This window comes from Pelecanus crispus, chromosome 2, assembly GCF_030463565.1.
Source record: "Pelecanus crispus isolate bPelCri1 chromosome 2, bPelCri1.pri, whole genome shotgun sequence".
Lineage (NCBI taxonomy): Eukaryota > Metazoa > Chordata > Aves > Pelecaniformes > Pelecanidae > Pelecanus > Pelecanus crispus.
Genome location: NC_134644.1, coordinates 137,178,017 through 137,201,817, shown reverse-complemented (window position 1 = coordinate 137,201,817; position 23,801 = coordinate 137,178,017). Strand labels below are relative to the sequence as shown.

Below are 23,801 nucleotides of genomic sequence, written 5' to 3'. Positions count from 1 at the left end.
CTATGGCTTCTGCACTGTGACTCACTGTTTTTTGTTTTGATTATTAAAATTAACCTCTCTCTCCCCCCCTCCCTCCACTCTCTCAAGTTGTGCAGAATCCAGAGTACAGACAGAATTTTCATCTTTAAAAACTCCACCCATCTCCAGCTTCAAAAATCCCACTGGCTTCTCCATGGTCAAAAACTTTCCAATGTCACAGCAGCGCTCAGGGATTTGAGCCCAACACACATTCTCTCTCCTTGCTTTGCTCAATTTTATCCCTGTTTGTCTAACAGCAGCTGACTTCCAGTGCCCTCCTCTGTACTGCCTGCTCCTGAAGCAGCCCTCTTGTGTCTCCAACACCTCATCTCCAAATCTCATTTAATACTACTTGAACATCAGATACTGCATATAAGAGCACTTTAGGCTCTTTTTACAAAAAGATTTTTATCCAAAATAAACTATAGAATTTATGAACTTATGAAACCATCTAAATAGGGAAAACAGCTTTAAAAAAATAAACTGGGGGATTTTCTCAGGTCACTTCTTATTTTAAACCACCCGAGGAATTACTAAAAATTTTTATAATATTTGGAAGAAATCTGACAACAAAGAAATGTTATATTCCCCTTTAAAGAACTGCTGTTATGTGTCACAACAAAATCATAAAATAATAATGCATTCATATAGTACTGCAAGATGGCTAAAATAATCAGCTTTTACAGTCAAATGTGGCTGCTTACTTGGAACACTTATGCACCTACAAACTGTAGAGAATCTTCTGCCATAAGTATTATTTTCTACATACTGATTTACTGACATTTATTTTGCAAACACACGTGCTTATTTTGTGTATTTGAAGCTGTATGCGGTGATGGTAGAATAATACACAGAATAATCAGACCCATTCCAAAAAGGAGGGACTTAAAAAAAGGTATTCTCTAAAAAAAAAAAAAAAAAAAAGATAAAAGGAAAGGTATGGGTTAGAACAGTAAGGTAAGTGTGGAAATAGATGGGAATGAAGAGAAAAGAAAAAAGATAGCAAATAGGAAAAAGCCCAGAAGAAGAAAGACAGCAGAAGTACTGTGCACAAGCTCAGTGATTTAATAGTTACTTCATCTGCCAAGATCCAAAGTCTAAAGTAAATGACCAGAGAAGGTATTTTGCATTAAAAAAAAAGAACATGCAATGTTCGCTAGAAATGTCTTCGGAATTGTTGTGTTCTTCAGGAATCCTCACTGTAAATATAGGTGTAAAGTTGTTAATTATCAGGTTATCGTATCTGAGATTTTTTCCCCTTTCTCTAAACACAGTATTCTGTCCAAAAGCAAAAAAAATCTCAAACCATCCACATTCACTTCCCCGACTCCCAAAACAAGCAAAATTACCTGTATACTCAAGAAGTGCCAAGAGTATTCGTGCCTTCACCTCTTAAAGAAAAAAGAAAATATATTGAGGTCGTGGTTAAAAGTATTTTCACCAACATAACAATGCATTTGCAGTTTCTCATTTTATACCAGCTTAACTCCTACTTCTTGTGAAGGCAATCCTGATTTATACCTACAAAACAGTAATGAGTCTCAACTTCACTTAATTGTACATATGAATTGATAAAATTGATAATAATCAAAAGCACCAACACCAAGACCGACACATGAAGAGGCAGCTGCTGTCTCAGACTGTGTTACCACCTGGCCAGTGCAAGTCCACATATGAAGAATTCCAATCTTAAAACTTTGAAAAACAAGACCAGATTTCACTGATTCCCACACTACACCAATTCTTTCTTTTTTCTTCTCCCTCTCTCGTTCCACACTTTAAAATCTCACATTATCCTCATTTTAATGTATACCAAAGCATCCAGGAAAAATACAACAGCATTTTCACTTTATTCTCAGCCTTCAGGATTTTATTTTGCTTCAAACATATCTTTTCACTTACCAATCAATGAAGTAAAAAAGTACAGATTAAAAAACAGTCTTAATTTACACTGACAAAAATTTGGTTTTGTATCTCTTTACATTGTTTTTTTGGTTTTGTTTTTTTCTTTTTGGAGGAGGAGGGCGGTTTCTCAAAGTTTGCACACTGAAGGACGTGATTCTTCCCCTCTACCATGTACCAGAGCACAAATTTAAATGTGTTAACCCCCGCTGGAAGAACAGGCAGATTAAAAAGCTGCCATAACCTTAGGAAGTGTCAAACTTCCAGCACATTAGTTGCCCTACAGTAACTGCCTGTAGGAACACACTGCTAATTCACATGCTTTCACATCTTTCCAAACTCTTTCACACACCCAATTTTCTGTGCAGTCCTATTCCAAGCCCTGGTCAGTGGACCAGCAGAGCTGCTATAGGGTATATGGACAATAGGACAATTTGGAAATATGTTGCCCCCTACTAAAACTAACTTAATAGGTTTGAAATTTGAATAATTTGAAATTTGCATACAACTCAGATGACGGAACTGACATTGGAGCTGACTGTATCAACAGCTCAGTCTGGATTCCATGTGTACTTGAACATATCTATGAAAAGCCAGAATCTTCCCCAAAGGTGACTATGCTTAAAAAAGAAGAAAACCTTTCAAACCTTATCTTCCTCCGTGCTGTACACACATTGTGAAAAGAAGTGACAGTGCCTACGCTTCTGAAATGCATACCCACAGTATCTCAACTACAAGCATCAGAACACTCAAAATTCCTGGTTGTTCTTGAAAATTGCCTGGTGACAGGTCTTTGCCTTAGCCTTCTGTCTTTTGAAAAAAAACTCAGAGAGATTAATAACTTGGCATCTTGGTGTCTGAACATAGCTTAGTAACTGAAAATACAATATAGGGAAATATAGCTTTTATCTGAAGAATTTAGATAGGCTATTACTTGCAGCTTGTTTTGTATGAGATTTGTTGGATCTCTGAATTCAAAAGCATTTGAGGTATCTACAAATAATGATTTCCTGCTTATGGGAAAATTACAGGACACTGCAAGTCTCCTTCATCATTGCTATAAGTCTTCTCTGTTTCAAAATACACCCACAGGCAAGAGAGTACTTTTAGGTTATTTGTATAAGTAGAGACTTACGTGGGGTTAGAAGTGAGCCCTGGATGTCAACAGTTTGGTTTTCAACAAATTCCAAATGCTATGGAAGTTTTCACCCCTTCTTACTACGTGGTGTAGGGAAAGGAATAACTCCCTAGCAATTTCTCTTTAGATTATATGATTTGTAATGCAAGATGCCTTCAACTTCTTTTATTCTTAAACATTCTTTTGCCCTTTTTTTTATTATCATGCTATTCTGCTATTCTGATCTTTGTCAGTAAAAGCTAGATTTTAGTTTTATTTTGTTTCTCACATCTGAAAATATTTTTTTAAATAAGACTGAGATTTGCACTGCATGTTTTATGAGGTAAGTTGAAATACATTTTTTTATACCTTTAATGGCTGAAAGGCTCCTTCACTCCCCACTCCTAATTTAAATTAAAATAGATGTGAACTTCCTCAATTGTATAGTATTTCCTGTTTAAACTTAAAATTATTGTACTAGCAAAACAACTGCACTTCCTCATGCAGTTATGTGACTAGCTGACTAGAAATCTGACTTGCTCTAAAACATCTCTTCTTCTGACCAAAAATCTTACCTTTTTTTCCTTTGGGAAAAAGCAACTACAGAAATTTTTCCTCCTCTTTGTTCTCTCTATACCTTTCTGCTGTAATGCTGGCCAGTTTTGGTCTTACTTTCCTTCTGAAGGGTCCTTTTCTTTCTATCCATCTTGTTGATTTTCCTGGTCCCTACTCAAGTCATCCCTCAGCTTCTCCTCTTGTGCTTTCCAATTCTCATGTTACGTATCTCATGTAGATCCAGAATCCTGTACCCACACTATTCTTTCTCTGTTCAGAGACTGTTGAATTCCTGCCCTGACTACCGCTCTCTCCTGCACCAAAATCAAGCACTCCATCTTCAAAGTTCTGCCTGTGCCAACAACTTGTCTTTATCTTCATTGGTTTAACAATTTAGTAGGCCCCGTCACTCTAAGAAATAACTTTCATCTTTTCTTTACTTAGCTCCAGATAAATCCTCCTGGAATCTGTATGCTATTTCAGAGAACTCTTCAATTCTATCAACTTGATTAGCCTTCTAGGGCTGCCTTTTACTGTAACCATAGACAACTTTTCTTTCTCTAATGCTATGGTAGGGCAAATGAAATGAGACAAAGTTATCTCCACATCTGTTTTAAATTTACTGTCAAGGAAGGTTTGGATGTTTTTTCCTTTTTTTAATCTATGCAAACCTTCACAGATTTTTTTAATAATTGTTCTCCCAATTCCAATACTAATCAAAAGAAAACTCACAGACCAGAACAATCATCCTCAAGGCATTCTGAGCTTTCCCATTTTTCAACCTTATTAAACAAAGTAAATAAAAAGAATCCTAAGATCTAGGACTTAAAACGTCTCATTTTTGTGGGGCTCCCGTGTCTCCTTCTGCTTTAAAGCACTAATCAGTCTAATCTAATACAACACATTCTACAATGCAACAGAATAACGAGTAAAAAATTACAATAGCCTGTGATATTTTAATGAAAATAAAAGTGAGTCAGTTTTCGATAAGGAAATGCATTTACTGAAAGCATTCATCCTTACTTTAGCATTTATCAATAATGGTTAAGTATGTTTATAACAACTGGAGGTTTTAATTACAACTTTTTCCCCCATGGTGAACAAAGTTGTATCTGTGGTCTCCTTTGACTACTTCCTCTAGAACCTGCTGGAAGAGACATGTCTGCTTTCCTCAATTATTAAAATACCGCCTTTTACTTATAAACAAACACGAAGATTCTTCTAAAATCCCAAGACTTTGTTCAACTTGTTCTCGTAAGCCTAACTAAGCAGTCAAATTAGGGGACATCTTTTGGGTTTTTTGAATCAGGTGAATAAGAGGGAAAACAGGGAGGTAAATCTCTGTACCATGTGCTAGGTTTTCAGCCAGAAATAGCTCAGGGCAGTACTAGTGGTTCCTCTACGTATCCTGACCATTTGTGAACACAGTGCATAATGGCAAGATTGGGAAGCAGAAAACAAAAAATGAAGATATGAAGGGAAAATTCAGCTGCTTGAGCATCTTTAACCCTGCTTCATGCTCATCTGATTTCAGTTAGATCCAGCTGCTGGTTGTCTCTCAAGTTTAATTTATACAGGCCTAAGCCTGCCTAAAACACAGCAGTCTCCCAAAACTGCCTGAGGGGCACATTTCTACCCTGAGTCTCTTCAGTACTGAATTACATATACCTGTCCAGACATGCCCTGGAAACTAAGGCTTCAGAAGCAATTATTCACTTCCATTCTCCTATTTCTCCTTCGTGCTATTTGAGCCAGGGAAGTCAAAAGAAGCTAGGCTTTCAGGTATCCATTACATCACACCAACTCCTTGGTCCCACAGGCAATTCAAAATTATGATGAAGATGATCATGATTCTCCAGAGTACTTCTCAGGAACAAGTATTAGTGATACCAGTTGGGGGGGCAGGGGGGGCAGGGGTGGAATAGGAATCAAATTGAAGAAAAAAAACCTACAAGAGAATAGAAAGATGTAAAGACTGATTGTAAATAAACAACCTAAGATGATAATTTGACATTTAAACCCATGTTAAGAAGATGGCACGGAAGCCAGTAGTTGGTAATCTCTGACAAAAGCTCAGATGCCATGGATGGAAAGGGAGAGCCAAGAATATTTAAAATTGGCAGACAACTTCCGAGACACAGTGATGAGACAATGTAAGGCAGAGTGTGTGCTCTCCTTGAACAGCACAAGAATAATGCCTTTTACTATTCAGCTCTCTGAACCATGCTTGTGAATACAAGCATGACAGTTGCAATAAAGTTAGTTACTATAATTTATTAACAGAGAAAACCTTTTTTAATGCTAATTTCTAAAACACTAGAAAATGCCAACAGTTTTATTGTTGTGTAAACATCAAGACTCCTTCTGATAAATATCACCATTACATTATAGTAGTACTGTAAAAAGAGAAGTTTTGTATTATAGAGAGGCAGCAAGTCATTCAGACCTTGCTGAACTCTCTTACAAAATGTCGTGGCAGATTTAAAACCAAAATTATCTGAGTAACCTCAGCTAAATATTGAGGGTATATGACCAATGTTGAAATGGGTTAAGTCTATTAATTCTATTTATGGGCAAACAAGTAATGTGAAAATGGTCCATTAGGCTTAGCATCAGAAGGGGGGCAATGAAAGACTGTTAAAGACACATTTCCGATCCTCCTGAACTGTGAAAGAAACCATAATTAATACTTGAATATAATTTCGTTTAGGCTGAAGACAGACCTGTAGAAAAAAGGATCTGAAAATACTTACTAATTTTTCACTCAGTGACAGCCACCATTAAAATATTAAGTATTCTTAGTATTGGACAGTCAACCCACTGTGATTGACTCCAAAAATAGGAGATATTTTTCTGGTTGTTTTTACAATTTTCTAACCCAGGGTCTGAAAATATCATTGCATCTGAAATGAGAAATACCAAAAGTCAGCAGAGGAGGAGTTTGTTTGGTTTGGCCAGTCAGTTTTTGGAGGTTTATCTTAATAAAACTTATTACAAAGTTCTTTTCCAGTGATCTGAAATTTAGCAGTTTCTTTATGGGACACCATGGAAATTAGCCAACAAAAGAAGCTAAACATACACACAAATCATTTAACGCTAGACCTGACACAAGTTTTTGTTCCCATGTAGACTCCTAGTGCAAGTAGTTTTATAAAAATCATTTTGCTCATTATTTCTGTTTCTCTATCAAAAAGCATGGGAAATAAAGCAGAAGCTACAGGCAAGCTTTTCTGAAGAGGAAATCCCAGTTACTTTCTTATGAGGCCAGGGGAGAGAGCAGAAAACCCCAGCTCACATTGTCACTTGGTGGTAAAGAGGAGCAGAGTACTAGGTAACTTTTAGACAGTGGTGGGAGGGAGGTGGAGGAGGAGAAGCAATAGGACCTGTTGTGATGGAGTAAGTGAAAACCAGTGGAAGAAGTTTGGCTTCATGGCAGAAGAGGCAGCATGATTTTAGAGGGATGACGATTCCCGATCAATGACAGATAAAAAAAAGCAAGACATAGGACAAAAGTTGTCCTGCAAAGTCTTCATCTTTCCATTTAAGATTGTAGAAAAAATGGAGTTTGATTTCAAGGAAAGCCCCATTTTGGCGTATCAGTCCCATGAAGTTCTGTGACAAATCAGTCAAGCCCACTGGACTTCAGCAGCAACTGAAATAACGTAGCACATGGAATATATGGTTCATTTGTTTTCAATTGTCAGAAGAGACAATTTTCTCTTCAGTATCTGAAGCCAATAGGGTGAGCACAAGACAGCTGAGATATACTGCACTAACCTCGTTAATAAGAACACAAAAAAGTCCTGAAATTCAGGCATTTCCCATAGACTACACTGTGTTCAGCACACCTTGCCTAGCAGCAACATGAAACACTTTTATCTTTCCCCTTCCCTTCCCCAGGCTGTCTACCATTAAGGAAGTATTTATTTATAGAATAGAATCATAGAATCATTTAGGTTGGAAAAGACCTTTGAGATCATCAAGTCCAACCATTAACATAACACTGCCAAGTCCACCACTAAACCATGTCCCTAAGCAACACATCACCATGTCTTTTAAATACCTCCAGGGATGGGGACTCAACCACTTCCCTGGGCAGCCTGTTCCAATGCTTGACAACCCTTGCAGTGAAGACATTTTTACTAATATCCAATCTAAACCTCCCCTGGTGCAACTTGAGGATGGTTCCCATCGCTTGTTACCTGGGAGAAGAGACCAACGCCCACCTCACTGTAACCTCCTTTCAGGTACTTGTAGAGAGCGATAAGGTCTCCCCTCAGCCTCCTCTTCTCCAGACTAAACAACCCCAGTTCCCTCAGCCGCTCCTCATAAGGCCTGTGCTCCAGACCCTTCACCAGCTTTGTTGCCCTTCTCTGGACATGCTCCAGCACCTCAATGTCTGTCTTGTACTGAGGGGCCCAAAACTGGACACAGTATTCCAGGTGCGGCCTCACCAGCGCCGAGTACAGGGGAACAATCACCTCCCTGCTCCTGCTGGCCACACTATTCCTGATACAAGCCAGGATGCTGCTGGCCTTCTTGGCCACCTGGGCACACTGCTGGCTCATGTTCAGCCGGCTGTCGACCAACACCCCCAGGTCCTTTTTGGCCAGGCAGCTTTCCAGCCACTCTTCCCCAAGCCTGTAAGTGTTGCATGGGGTTGTTGTGACCCAAGTGCAGGACCCAGCACTTGGCCTTGTTGAACCTCATACAGCTGGCCTCGGCCCATCGGTCCAGCCTGTCCAGATCCCTCTGTAAGAGGCTTCCTACCCTCAAGCAGATCAACACTCCCGCCCACCTTGGTGTCATCTGCAAACTTACTAAGGGTGCACTCAATCCTCTCATCCACATCACTGATAAAGATATTAAACAGAACTGATCCCAGCACTGAGCCCTGGGGAACACCACTTATGATCGGCCGCTGGCTGGATTCAACTCCATTTACCACAACTCTTTGGGCCTGGCCATCCAGCCAGTTTTTTACCCAGCAAAGAGTACACCCGTCCAAGCCATGAGCAGCCAGTTTCTCCAGGAGAATGCTGTGGGAAATGGTGTCAAAGGCTTTACTAAAGTCCAGCTAGACTACATCCACAGCCTTTCCCTCATCCACTAGACGGGTCACCTTGTCACACAAGGAGATCAGGTTGGTCAAGCAGGACCTGCCTTTCATAAACCCATGCTGACTGGGCCCAATCACCTGCTTGTCCTGTACATGACACATGGTGGCACTCAAGATGATCTGCTCCATAACCTTCCCTGGCACCGAGGGCAGACTGGCAGGCCTGTAGTTCCCTGGATCCACCTTCTGGCCCTTCTTGTAGATGGGCTGTCACATTTGCTATCCCCCAGTCAGCTGGGACCTCCCTGGTTAGCCAGAACTGCTGATAAAGGATTGAAAGTGGCTTGGTGAGCACTTCTGCCAGTTCCCTCTGTACACTTGGGTGGATCCCAACTGGCCCCATAGACTTGTGTGTGTCTAAGTGGTGTAGCAGGTCACTAACCATTTCCCCTTGGATTATGGGGGCTTCATTCTGCTCCCCATTCCTGTCTTCCAGCACAGGGGGTTGGGTACCTGGAGAACAACTGGTCTGACTATTAAAGACTGAGGCAAAGAAGGCATTAAGTACCTCAGCCTGTTCCCATTCTTTGTCACTATGTTTCCCCCCTGCACCCAATAAAGGATGGAGATTCTCCTTAGCCCTCCTTTTGTTGCTAATGTATTTATACAAACATTTTTTATTGTCTTCTATGGCAGTAGCCAGATTAAGTTTTAGTTGGGCTTTGGCCCGCCTAATTTTCTCCCTGTATAACCTCACAACATCCTTGTAGTCCTCCTAAGTGGCCTGCCCCCTCTTCCAAAGATCATAAACTCTCTTTTTTTTCCTGAGTTCCAGCCAAAGCTCTCTGTTCAGCCAGCCTGGTCTTCCTTGCCAGCTCATCTTTTGGCATGTGGGGACAGCCTGCTCCTGCGCCTTGAAGATTTCCTTCTTGAACAATGCCCAGCCTTCCTGGACTCCTTTGCCCTTCAGGACTGCCTCCCAAGGCACTCTGTCAACCAGGCTCCTAAATAGGCCAAAGTCTGCCCTCCAGAAGTCTGAAGCAGCAGTTCTGCTGACCCCCCCCTCCTTACTTCTCCAGAAATCATAAATTCTATCATTTTGTGATCGCTATGCCCAAGGTGGCCTCCAGCCACCACATCACCCACAAGTCCTTCTCTGTTCACAAACAACAGGTCCAGCGCGGCACCTTCCCTAGTTGGCTCACTCACCAGCTGTGTCAGGACGTTCTCTTCCACACACTCCAGGAACCTCCTAGACTGTTTCCTCTCTGCTGTATTATATTTCCAGCAGACACCCGGTAAGTTGAAGTCTCCCACAAGAACAAGGGCTAGCGATTGTGGGACTTCTCCCAGATGCTTATAGAATATTTTGTCTGCCTCTTCACCCTGGTTGGGTGGTCTATAACAGACTCCCACCATGATATCTGCCTTGTTGGCCTTCCCCCCGATTCTTACCCATAAACACTCAACTCTGTCGTCACCATCATTAAGCTCTAGACAATCAAAACACTCCCTAACATACAAGGCTACCTCACCGCTTCTCCTTCCTTGCCTATCCCTTCTGAAGAGTTTATAGCCATCCATTGCAGCACTCCAGTTGTGCGAGTCATCCCACCATGTTTCCATGATGGCAACTATATCATAGTTTTCCTGCTGCACAATGGCTTCCAGCTCCTCCTGTTTGTTGCCCATGCTGCATGCCCTGCATGCATGGAGTAGATGCACTTCAGTTGGGCTACTGATCCCACCACCTTTTTGGGCGCAGAAGCCCTAATTCCTATGTGACCATTCTTTCTCAGGTGCTCCCGTGGTTTCTAACACATCCATAATCCTTGCGTCTTTGCTGCCACATGCATCTCCATCCCCTCTTCCGCTGAGACGGCAGACCGGAGGACCTTGCTAGCACACCATCCCTCAAACATTGGCATGCTGCCCCCAGGCTTATCTCTAGCGAGGCTGTTTTTATCCCTTTCCCCATGGTCATGTTGTTCTTACTAACCTTCAACAAATTTTCTGATATTCTGGGCAAGACTCCGGACGCTGCTGGGGAGATTCCAAGGATCTTGCTTGATGTGGAGTCGTAGCCTCTTTGGACAGTTAAGCTTCGGTTCCATTTCCTGCTGAAACTCTAAGCAAGGACAAAAATAATATTTTTCTGCTTAAACCTCCTGAGAAAGCCACAGTAAGACATTACTTCTTCCTAAATGTTTTCACAGCTCAAGGAGTTGTCAACTCATTTAACTCAAGTTAAAGCTAGGGTGACATGTCTAACAGTAATCTAAGCTCCCTACTTAGTCAGCAAGCAGCATTCCCAAACATGATTCTTTCTGAACTGGTACATAAGACAGAAGGTGCCTGTCTCCATGGAGTAAGTGGGATGCTGGAATGTTTAAAGGCAAAATTAATTGAATCTGAAAATTAAACTTAAAACAAAATTACTTATTGCTTAACCTAGTCTATCTTTCAAATCATTGATGTGTTCCTCGTACAGTTCATGAAGATGGTGCAGATCAAGAACAAAATAACTGATGTGTTCATATCTTGTGTCTCACTGAACATTTATTATACCACTGAAAGGATAACATTTTGTTGTGTGAGCCTACCAGATACTCAGTCTGAAACACCGAGAAACACGAGAGCAGAAATGCTCTAAGTTAAGTTCATCCCCATTACCTTGGTCCCAAAACAGGAAACAGAAAAAAAAAAAAAAAAAAAAGAAAAAAAGAAAAAGAAAAAGAGGAGGTTATGCGGTCTTCCATGTAAATTCAGTGAGGGGGAAAGTACTTCAGGCTTTGTGAAACCAGATAATTGGCATACAGTAATTATGCTCTGTTGACTTCAGTGGGAATTTGGTGATTTATAAAAGAAAAAGATCCACCCTCCGGCCATCTAAAATTAGTTTTCTTTGCCAAAAGACATATGCAGGATCAATAAAATCACACTTAGACTTAAGCAACTATGTGCATGTTAGCACAGTATCTGAAATTACATACAGGATTTTTTTTAAACAATCAATAATAATTATATAAGCTTATATTTGGCATAAATATTACTGTGACTATAAAACTGCATTTGCAATATTTATAAATCAACTTCACAAATGATATATGTACAAAAAATAATAAAAATCTGGCATTAGCAATAAAATAGATCAGAAATGGCTTCAGTAGTTGAGACAAAAATGTAATAAACACACCTGCAATATACAAAACCTGTTTCTTGCTTCAAAAACCTCAGCAATTCTATAGCCAGTTCAGAGTCTACAATTTAAAGCTGACTTTCCAACAAACCTGAAATTCTTTCATACGTTGTGCAATAAAAGTATAAGCAGCCAGTTTTCAACTAAGAATAAAAACTACTTAACAAGAATTTCAACAACCAAATATTGCAGAATATGCCAAGATTAAGCACAATCAGTTCTTTAACACCCAGCTCAATGAGTAGATAGCCATATCCATGTACGCTTCCATGTAACCATGCCTTTTGATTCTCACAGAATTAAGTGTTACCTTGGAGGCCTCGACCTGGTGTGAAGTATTTTGTCTGCTCAAAGGCCCTCATCACAGCTGGTCCTTTTAGAAGATTGACAATTGAATCAACCTGTTGGGATCAAGGTTCTGTGAGAAAGATGGTTTTTTACAACAACAATTAGAAATTCTTTCTTCAAGAATTATGGACTACAGAAGAGCAGCTTTGCATTCTTTCTTACTTAATGGCTCTAGTTAAAGTAACAAGTTAGGGAAGGTTAGACTAAATCTAAGGACCTGTTTAATTTGCAGTTTTGCACTATTTACAGAACACTGAAGGAGAATGAGTAAATACATACCATCCCAGTAAACAGTGGAAAGCAAAAGTAAAAAGAAAAAGAAGTATTTGCTAAAGACATCTTAGCTCAAACATGGACATTAGTATCAAAGCCAAGAAAAATAATCTCATACTTGACCAAAAAGATGCTCCAAACAGCTATGGAGCTTGTCCTGTTTATCATGGGAGATTCGAACACTTATGGGAAGCTCATCACCTGAAAAATATTTTAAAATGAAAAACTGTTTAGAAGTTTCAGCATGTTTTCCAAAATCTCTGTAGCTTAGATAATCTGCTTTGCACACAGACCAATGCTTAGGCTTTCAGGATTATAGTAACTGTTCTCCCTACGTATTTTGCATTTAGTAGTCACTCAATAATACAGAAATAGCTCTTAGAGAATGGACCATATTCAAAACCCAACTGGACATGATCCTGGACAACCTGCTCTAGGTGACCCTGCTTGAGCAGGGGATTGGACTGGATGATCTCGAGAGGTCCCTTCAAACCTGAACCATTCTGTGACCAGAACATACAATTCTTCTGTGCTGGAGAACATCCTAAACACCAGACTAAATGGCTAAGTAGTGTGAACCTAATATAGCAGACCACAAAGTCACTGAAATACATTCATTTTTTTTTTATAAAAATTTTTATAGGGACTCTACAGACAATTAACAATCTTGATGTTCTTACTAATTAAATGGTTCTGAGATTTTAATAATTCAACAAAAATATAGCATCCAAATCCTGTATTTGATATGAAGTTTTTAGTAGTACGTACCACATCATTTCCTAAGAGAGTAGAAAGGAGAAGGACTCTCCTAGGCCACTGCGCTCAGTCACTTGCTCTCTCAGACAACGGGTGATGCAACCTGAACTCTTTCAAAAACTGTGAAAAATTGACCTTAAAACTGATTTTCCTCCTTCTTGTTGCAGTGACAGATAAGAAGTAGGCACTTGATAATTTATAATCCAAATTTATTAATGGTCAATCTAGACTCATTTTTCTTATGTCAGCGAAACACTTAAATAGCACTTTTCTGTCCTTGATTTTTATTTTAGCTTCTTAAGATGTCCTTACAGCCAGTAGTTATAACCCTTCGCAAGATTTTAATTGCAACAGATGGAGCATGGTGCCAAAGAGCCCTGATCTGGAGTTAACCAGGTTAGCTTTGGAACTAGGAGAAAATTAAGTCATCAGGAGAGTGTGAGTTTCACTGAGCAGCAGTATTTATCAACTTGAACACTGTATCTGTCCTTGCCTAGCACAGACATATTCTGTTAGGCACCTCAGTCGGTACTTCAACTTGATGCTGCACAAGTGCATATCAGCTCATTTATATCTTAAGTTGAAGGCACAGACCCTGGGTCTCCTCTTTTATTAACAGCTCTTTATGTCCTTCATCCTTTCCTCTGTATCTGCTCAGCTCTGTAAGCATGTATTATTTCTGGAAAGCAGCTGCCTAGAACTGCATTATTCACAAGGTATCTCAGATACCTTGCATAATGACATTAATAGTTTCCTGTCCCAACTTGCAAATACCTCTCCTGGTACAACCAGCAATAAATTTTGCCTTCTCTATGGCCAAGTCTCACTGGTGGCTCATATTCAACTAATATGCCCAGTTCTTTCTTTTCCTAAATCATTCCCAAATGATAAACTCCCAGCTTAGAGCAAATATTTTTTATTATTAGTCCCTGTGTATATGACCTTGTACTCCATGCAGCTAAATCCCATCTCGTTCCTATTAGCAGCTGCATTTATTTAAATTCAATTTGTCATGGCATAAACAAGAATGTGCTTCTATGTGGTCTCGCATTCCTTCCTGCAAACATACACAGCCATATCCTGCCGTCCGGGTGCTGACACAGGCTCAAGAGCATTCCACACTCACCTAAAATGCTCCTTAGTCTGTGCAACGTAACACACTGTCAAGGTCAAGGCATGAAAGTGGTTAAAAGCAGTGACTCTAAGATCTCTAACTAATTCAGTCTATTCACAGAGATGCTGGAATGTTGGCTCTTTCACAGAAGGACTCAAGTGCAGCACTAGCTAGGCAGAGGCAAAATGATACACTTCTATTACCAAGGAGGATGCAATTTTTAAAACAGAAACAACAAAACTGCCAGGCAAATGAAAAGAATAAAAGTGAATAAAAGGAACAGATGACAGATTCATAGCTGACTTTTCTAAACATACCTGAATCCATTTCATCACTGTGAAAATAAGAACTGCACTGACTGCTACAAATGCTGGTGAATGAGGCAATGGAGTTCCTATTGCTGTTGCAATCACTTGAAAAGAAAAAAAGAAAACACAAAACAAAAAAATAAATGAAGTCATATCCTTTAATACAGGCTCTGTTTCAAAGTTATAGAAATTTTTTCCCTTTCCCCCTTTTAAATTTAATGATGAGATGGTCTGTACAATTCTTTATCAACAATAAAGATCCCTATACTTAGGCTATCATTTAATTTGCAATCCTGGTAGGACTCAGAGGACCAGATTCCCAAAACAGATGATTCAATTGTCTCCCTTCACCTTGCATGCGAACAAGTACTTGCAGAATGATAATATACACTTTCAATGCAAAACAACCAATTTTTCTTACACAAGTGACAGTTTTGGAAACTGTGGCCTCAAATGTTTTAGTAACTCTACATTCAAATTCTGTACTCCTAGTCTATAGATAATACAAATGACGAAATACTCTGGTTTATGACTTGCAAACTAGAGTCCATAATGGGTTTAGAAGAGATTTGATCCATCCAAGTAGCACCAAAACTCAAATTACAAACTATTTTTCCCTGCCAAGTAAAATATAGTTTATGATCCCATCTCTTCCAGCTGTTCATTTTGTTAGAGGTATATAGACATTTACATCTGTGACTTCAGTGAAAACTTCTGTGCATACAAAATGTCACCCACACTGGTCTAGTAAGGAGATATGGGGATTAAAATGTGTATTTTTTTCTGCGCTATTCTCTCAAAAATAAATTGTTCTGTACAGAAAATAGATAGAGAACATACCTACTTCTGCAGCATAAACAGAGTAAAACATAGCCTCTTGTACTAAAAATCCTATGAAGATAAGTTTGAATTCAAAGTCTTCAGAGTTATTTAGCCACATGAAGATCATTTAGTTTTAATGCAGGAAATGCTTAAGTGATTATCCAGCAGAGGGAGTCTTAAAAACCCAAGTGAATATAAGATAATATAGAAGTGTACCTAAGGGATATTTATATATGATGATCTGATTTTGGTTTTATGAATTGCGTGTACCCATTCACCAAGATACACATATCTGTATTTTATATATAATGCTGCAGTTATACACGTACCCATGTGTTCCCTACTTGTTTTCTTTACTTTTGTAAATACAGAAGTGATCTTTTACTAGTTTCAGCATACTGACTTACATTTCCTGGCTAAGGTATATGTTTTGGACCTATAGCCAACCAGGTGAGTGAATGGGGAAAACTGTTAAATGAAGCGATATGATATAATTACAATCATATCCATTAAGTAGATGAAAAGATATCAGTAAAAACATGTTCCTAACAGAAGCAGAAGCTGAACAGTCCCAAGGAGTATTAAGAATTTCTGGCTGGATATTAAGAAATGTTTTCCAACTCTATTCACTTATTGAAGTCTCCAAAGGGAAGATGAAGCTTATTTAAAACTGGATTGTGCAAAGCATGAGAAAATAAAACACAGGAAAATGAGAAACAAGATTAGATGTATTAGCTATATCATTCTGCATTCTTATCATCTTGTACTGTGAGGTTTAGAATGAGACCCTACAACACAAAATGAGAGCGTTCTAATGGCTGAAATTAGCCTACTAGTTCTAATAATAACCACGGTGGCATTATGGAATCTGGAGATTTTAAGTATTGCCTAATGTAATTATTTAAGTAAAGAAACAAAAAATTCCAATCTCACTCCAACAATTGTTCTAAATTCACAGATCTTATGATTATTCTGCATATGGAACCCTAGATTTTATCATTCCTAAACAGCCAGAATGGACTATAAATGACTGGAATCAGAATAAAGAATATATTTCAAATGAAGAGACACTCGTGTCCTAAGACACACCTTCTTTCTCCACATACAAATCTTGTGCCAACTGGGGAACTTCCCAACTGGAGCAAGCACAGACCAGTGGAGCAGCTCCTGCATAGTCAGTTTGACACATCATGGACATGCAGAAACCCCTAAACACGCTTCAGCTGGAACAGCATATTGCTTGTGTCTTCACCATGGTTAGAACAAGATGGACTTGATCTGTGCATATTATCTTTACATTTATTTCTGTTCAAATCCATATGTATATTTCTGTTTCTACTCTGACAGAGTTCCTATCTACCATGCTGCAGTAATCAAATATTAGCTTATGAAAGAGATCTCAGCAACACAGGGTTCTGTAGAAAAACAATGACCCTACTGAGATTCTACTTTCTGAGCATAATAATGAACCATGATAATGAACAAATAATGAACCCTTATTTTACTTGCAGCTAAAATTTTAATTTAGATTTTATATCGTGTAGTTAACCAATTCTCTCTAAGCAACAGAAGACAATCTTTATAAGACCTATGCTTGCTATAATTACTCTTTCCTTTTCAAAATTCTTTGTATTTTCATTATTTTCATTCACAGTAAACATGACGCATTATGAATTCTAGAGGTGAGATGATGCCACAATATTTAGAATGGAAGAAGGTGAGGAATGTATGTTGAGAAACAGTTGTTTTTTTTTTTTTCTTTAGATCAGCAAGAGTGGTGGCTCTGGCATCTTGCTTTCCATGGCAGATATTTGGTTTGTTGTTGGGGAACATAGTAACAGAAATTATTTCTGTTTTTTATAAGACAGGTAATCTAAAGTAAAGCTTTACAGCTCGGGCTGTGATATCCTATAAAGGTTAGGGATACTGAGATCTAACAACTAATCTGTACTCATAAAAGAGTTTATTTTACACATCTTGTAACACACCTTGATGCTCGTTATTCCTCTGTTAGAAATGTCAGAATCATTATATTCTGATAGTCTTCATAGCCACTTGACAGTCTACAAACCCACAGGTTTGATTCAGTTGACAAATAAAGCATTATTAGTAAAGTTACCTGTAAGAATCCCTGTTGCTGATGGTATCATGACCAGAATCTTCTTGTTCATCACCTGTCACGCTGAAACAGACTTTCTTCCCATTCCTTTCCCCCTTTTCATTATCACTGTCTGCTGGTATTAAAGGCTCAGGCGTTTTACGTTCTGATTTGGGAGAATATGTTATTGAAGAAAGAAGGCTGTGAGACCAGGAAAACAAAAAAAAAAGAAGAAGAAGAAAAGATAAATTCATGTTTTTCCAAAGTGAGCTAACAACAGGATAACATTTCTTGTCAATGTCCTCCAACTATTCTATAATATGTGAAGGGAACATCTTAATTCAGTCCATATCTATTTGAAACAAGGGAAGAAAGTGGCATATTCTGCTGTTAAAAAGTGTAACAGTGAAACCCATTAGCATTACTAATACTTAGTCTTGTATGAAGGCAATGATTCCTGCTGGGGAAGAAATAAAGCACATTCTTGAACATTCTGGGTCAAATTTTATATTAACATAACTATTTTTAAACACGAACCTGTACTTCTCAGCACAAATCAAGAAAACAAACCAAAGAAACTATATCTCTGTGAAAAGCATGTATTTTCCCAATTACTACTGTACCAGACATGCCAGACTGCATCACAAGCTATTTTACTAAGGCATTTGAAGAATCTTGATTAACATATCTCTGTATTTCCTGACATTCAAAGTGTCTAAGCCACTATCACTAGTAAAATTGATGATTAATCTACAAGCTTCTGCAATAAGCACAAAAGTGACATCCAGTCAAGAAGAGGGAACTGTGCAGACTGCTACATTTAGAACATGCACAAATACTGGAAGCAAAAGATTCATATTCTTGAGTGATTAACTCATATTGAGATGTTCTAATTTACTTTCAAGATCACAACAACTATAATGGGCAATTGTCCCTTAATTCTTGTTACTCAAACACTCCATTAGAACGACAATTTCAAATTAATATTTGGATTTGAAAGGCAGTGTTTTTCTTGCAAAAACTACCTTCTAACTACCCGAAATCAGGTAGCTTTTATTCCTATAAATTACTTAGATACAGTAGCAGGGTTTTATTGTAGGAGCTGTCACAATGATCAACTGGCAAACTTTGTACCAAATACATGGCAGGATTCAAATATATGTTAGATCTTTTTGTTACACATAAGTCTTACTTCTGAAGGGAACTACAGGAGATGCATATCTTTTGTGAACAAAAATGCTGCCCTAATTGTTATTAAAGTGTAGCATTCAGAATTCCTTCCTTTACTGTTATTGCTCGCCATGCATATCAGCTTTGTTACATTACTCAGGGGAGGAATTCTGATTTCAAGTGGTTTAGAGCTCCATCTTAATTTTGTGGGGCTCTGCCAGTTGAAGTAATTCATTCTTAATCCTAATAAAGTTAAGTTTGTTCAGCTACAGTTACATCAGTACTGAGCTATCAATTTCTCTACTCTTTTGACAAAGATGTTCTACCAGAAAACAACCTGATCCTAAGATGGTCTTGAAAGTTGAAGTTTCTGGACTCAGAGCAGTGACTTTTTGCATACAAAATGCAGACAAGGTGTTCAACTATAACGTTTTTGAGTATGCACAAATAATTTCCTGACTCTCAGGAATGGACAGAGCTTTAAGAAAGAAATTAAGAAACCATATACTCTGGAAATGCAATAGGTAGATTATCTCTTTAATGCTGTCTGTTGACTGCATAGCAATGAATACATACCCCAAATGGTATATCAAGCTTGGTCTCATTGAAATCATGACCTGACAGATGTTAACATAGGGTTTGACATTAACTTTAGGGAAACAAGGATGACAAATAAAGCTTTTTAGCAACGCCTTTCATCATTTCTGCATAACTTTCTCTGGCTAAGAGCTAACAAGAGATAGACAGATAGGTATTTATGCTATATATAGGAAAAGGTACTGATCTGAACTGTAACTGAAATATAGAACAACTATACAAAAGGTGTAATTTTACTGGAATTTAAACCCACCCATCCACTAAATAGACATCTTTTGGGCTACATGATGCTTTAACACTTCAAATCAGTGTGAAATCACAACTCATTTTTTCCCTATCATTTAAGTCACCGGTTAGCAAGATTCCATGAGAACGGGCAGAAAGATGGGGCCCATATTTTACAGCAGTGTTCAGTTTCGATCTACCTGTTAGAACATACACGTTCTTGAACATGTCCTAAAATAAATGTGTTATGAAAATGAAGACATTAGAAAATCAGTTCTTTGTACTTGTATAACTTACTTTTTGAATATGAAAATACAAAAGGGGTTCAAAAAGGTATTAGAAAAATTCATGGCAGATCATTCTAACAGTGCACTTAAAACAAAAGGTCCATTCCAAGAAGACCTTGTAGCACTGCCTCCTGGAAGATAAGGACAAGGATTAATCTACACTTTTGCTTTTTCTTGTGTTCCTGTTATCATCTACTTCTAGCAAAACAAAAATGGGCTTTAGGCAGATCCATTCTGGTAACTTCTTGAGAATTTTGTTGTTGCAAGAAAATAATCAAGAGTAAGAAACAAGCATAATGAACTGCAATTTCAGCTCCCCTTCATCTTCCCCTGAGTAATTATTTGTCAAGACATGGACAGACTATTATATCCTCTTCTTTTATGTGACTGTTTAGTCACTGCTGCCAAGATCTCAGTGAAAGACTGATGAAGGTAGCTGGAGCTTTTCCTAAGGGAGCTTTTCACTTTCTCTCAGCAGGCAGGCACTTTTTCTAAGGAAAGTGTTTTTTACTGAAATACCATGAACGAAAGCTGGAACTTTGGATAACAGAGTTCTGGAGCTGGTAGTTCCTGAGGTCACTGGAGTGCTCTTAGAAACCCAATTCAGGGAGTCTAAATCACACAAACCCAAACCTGGACACAGAAAAACCCCAATAATCACACTTAAATAGAGGGGTTTGGGTTTTTTTTTTAATTTTTTTTTTTTTAAATTCTTAAACACAGCACATGCACATTATATTTTCTTTGGAGATGGGTCTACTCCAAACAAAACTATCTTAGAAGTCTATCTCTCATAAGAGAAATATGTAAATGAGTAGTAACTAACAGCTAGACAGGCTCTGTAACTATAATTTCCATGAAACAGAGAAATTTAAATCTCAACCAAAAAAATCCTCACATGTGAAATTAATCCTATATGCAACCCAAGTCAACACAATCCTAAAACTCTGTCAGAAACAAACAAAACCTACTATGGTCAGTCAAAGCATTAAAAATGGATAGCCACAGGCAGTAACAAAAAACCTATGCAACCTGTGAGCTGCTTTGCCTTTTCCTTGCTCCACGGAGGCTCGAAAAATGTTCAAACCTCTTGTATGCTCCCAACAGACATCTTTCCAAAAAACAGCTGGGATCATGGGAGCACATTGAGTGCATGTGAGCCAACACAACAGTTACCATACAGAAAACAACCTGAAGAAGGACTTATTTTTGTATAACACCTAGCATCAATGGTGGGTATCTGGCAATGGTGCTAAAGAAGTACTGGGATACTATTAAACTATTTGAACAAGGAGTCAGTGGAACTTCAAGAGGCTGCGGAAAGGGGGTATGTGTCTTTTTTCTGTGTATACCTCTCTCTCCATCAGTACTGTACGTCTTATGCAACCCGATTTCATCAACGAGCCTGGACAAAAATTATTTTGCAGATAATGCTAGGAGTACACAACCTTCTCTTAGACATTTCCTTCCCATAATCCACAAGCTCTCACAGACCTACTCTTCAAGTGGAACACTTGTTTTTCAGTTTGCTTTCATTCACTAACAGATAGGAGAGGCTGGGCAGATAACACTGCCCCAAGATTTTGGGAGTTGAGAGACAGACGATTACTGACCTCAACACAGACCAGAGACATCTCGTAACATGAAAGAGCAACAGTTTTTCAACAGTACTGTTATAAAGGGTACCAACGAGTCATTTAGTAGCCCAATTTTTCTATCATTCAGTATCATATAAAGTCAGAATTGTGATACGGCATTCATATCTTCCATCCTGAGAAAATTATAATGAGCATTGTTTATAATAATAAGCAATTCAATAAATGAAGACATCAATTTTATTGTTGCTATGTTGTAACAGAAAACAGAAGTTCTACAGTCTTTATAAAGTTCAAGGATCACCATGTTCAAGCATTTCCTACTACCTGCTGAAGTATGAATATTTCTAATTAAAGCACAGCTGTTTCATTATCCTATCTTATTATTCTATCTTCTGTTTCTTAGTAGTCCCAACTTTTCTCTCAAGAGTTAATTAGTAGCTGTAACTATGTTCTAATATAATACACCATGCACTGCTGAACTGCTCACACCCAGATAGCACCAGCTTCCCTCTTCCCTGTTGAGCACTCTTAAGTAGGTCCCTTGGCTATCCTGTTTCCTGTACAGAACCGCTTTCCTCCACAGTAATTACACACTGGCAGTCCACTCAAAGTCCGTGAGGAATAAAGTATGAAAAGTCTCAGTCTTACAAACAGCAAAAGGTAAAATTTGCTCCATAAATAGGTGCACCTTATACAAGACCTGCCAGGACATCGGTGTACAGAATATCTATGAAAGAAAAAAAAAAGTGAACCCTTTTGTTTACTGTCACAACTGTGTGACTCTCAAAATGAATACGTGTATATATACATGTATATACCTCTACACACAATATATGTGTGTGTGTATTTATGTACATGTTATATACATGCATATGAAAGAAAGGCTCAGAAGTTCCTGTGCTTTTGCATCATGGGCTCAAGGGAGTGGAAAGGAAAGGCGTGGCAGACTGGTAACTAGAACTTCCTGACATACTGACTGAACTTCCATGTATAATTCTCTGACTTCCTTGAGGAAGAGTGACAACACAGGCTTTACAGGCAGTCATTTTTAAATGCACCCAAGCACTGAAGTTATCTTAAATTTAATTAACTGACTTCATCTTCAGCATGATAATTAGCAGAACTACTTAAAGGCACAGAAAACAACATTTTCTCTAAGAAATTTGAGGCCACTCTTACTTTCATTGTTATTGCAGTATGTCATACATTACAATTACTTGTTACTGTGTAACTATTACATTACATTATTATTAGAGCAGTACAAAAAGATTCCCATTCTGAAATAACCATGAAAGGACAAATCATTGTACAGTCTTCAAAATAACAGGAGAAGCAATGATACACCACTTTTCCAAACTGGACATCATGAAAGACTGGCTTTTAAACTCAAAAAATTATGTTATTTATACTTTCAAAAAGAGTAATTTCTGACATTTGCATTACATATGGGATCCTTCAAAACTGAAAGACCTATCATCCTTCTTCATCCTCATCCCAAGACAGCAAATAGCCTAGCAGTCAACCCACTTACCTCACAAATGGAAAATCAAGTTTTAAATCCTTGTCCTGAATTAGGACAAACTGTGATGAGACTCTGGGTCTCCCACATTTAAGCCAAGTGTCCTAATCACTCAAGAGTGGCTCTCTCCAGATCCATAGTTTTTCACTAAGGCCAATTTGGTTTTGAAAAATGTCTAAGAAATTAATAATCTTCCTATGGGTGAAAAATGCTTTACCTAAAAATTCATCTTTGGGACTATTCAGCAATACCTGAAGATAAAAATAAAATAAAAGCTATTTTTATACCTCCGCCCTTTGTTTCCATTCCTAGTGAAATTTTAGATGACATGCGTGCCTCATATTTCTCTCACCTCAAAATAATTAGCATTTCCACACTCTAAAGAAAAGCTACAAACTAAAGTGGGAAAAAATCAGGGACATTGGGAAAAAGAACAAAATATAGTATTACCTACACTTAAATTCTTTGCCTTATTTCAATTCTATCCCAAGTCACCATTGATCCTATACTACACAAAAAGGATACCCCACTTTATCAGTATCTTCAATGGAAATATTAAAGGCAAGTCCAGATGGCAACATTTACTTACTCATCTATTTGACAGACACATGTTTCCACCTCTTTCAGTGCAGCTTGTAATTTGAACAGCAATTTTTGATAGACATCTTGTGTTTCTAAATCTTCTTCTTTTAAGAGGTACCTCAGACCATGGCCCTCTTGCTGGCCAAGAGACTGCCCTGAAGGGGCAGCCATAGTAGTAATGGTATGTTGGACATAAATCATGGGATTCAGTTTACCTGGGAATAATCCAAAGAGGTTACATCATTATCTTTTTT

General features: G+C 38.3%; 1 protein-coding gene across 1 annotated transcript in view; it reads right to left on the bottom strand.

The window, feature by feature from the left end:
• The window catches only part of PREX2 (phosphatidylinositol-3,4,5-trisphosphate dependent Rac exchange factor 2), a 201,243-nt gene that overhangs the window by 56,679 nt on the left and 120,763 nt on the right, over positions 1 to 23,801 (bottom strand). The window contains exons 25-31 of the mRNA XM_075704766.1: positions 23,555 to 23,762; positions 17,591 to 17,770; positions 14,659 to 14,753; positions 12,590 to 12,672; positions 12,161 to 12,251; positions 10,651 to 10,779; positions 1,368 to 1,409 (exon numbers count right to left, since the gene is read on the bottom strand). Of these exons, the coding sequence (XP_075560881.1) occupies positions 1,368 to 1,409; positions 10,651 to 10,779; positions 12,161 to 12,251; positions 12,590 to 12,672; positions 14,659 to 14,753; positions 17,591 to 17,770; positions 23,555 to 23,762 (828 nt within the window). The remainder of the gene's footprint in view (positions 1 to 1,367; positions 1,410 to 10,650; positions 10,780 to 12,160; positions 12,252 to 12,589; positions 12,673 to 14,658; positions 14,754 to 17,590; positions 17,771 to 23,554; positions 23,763 to 23,801) is intronic.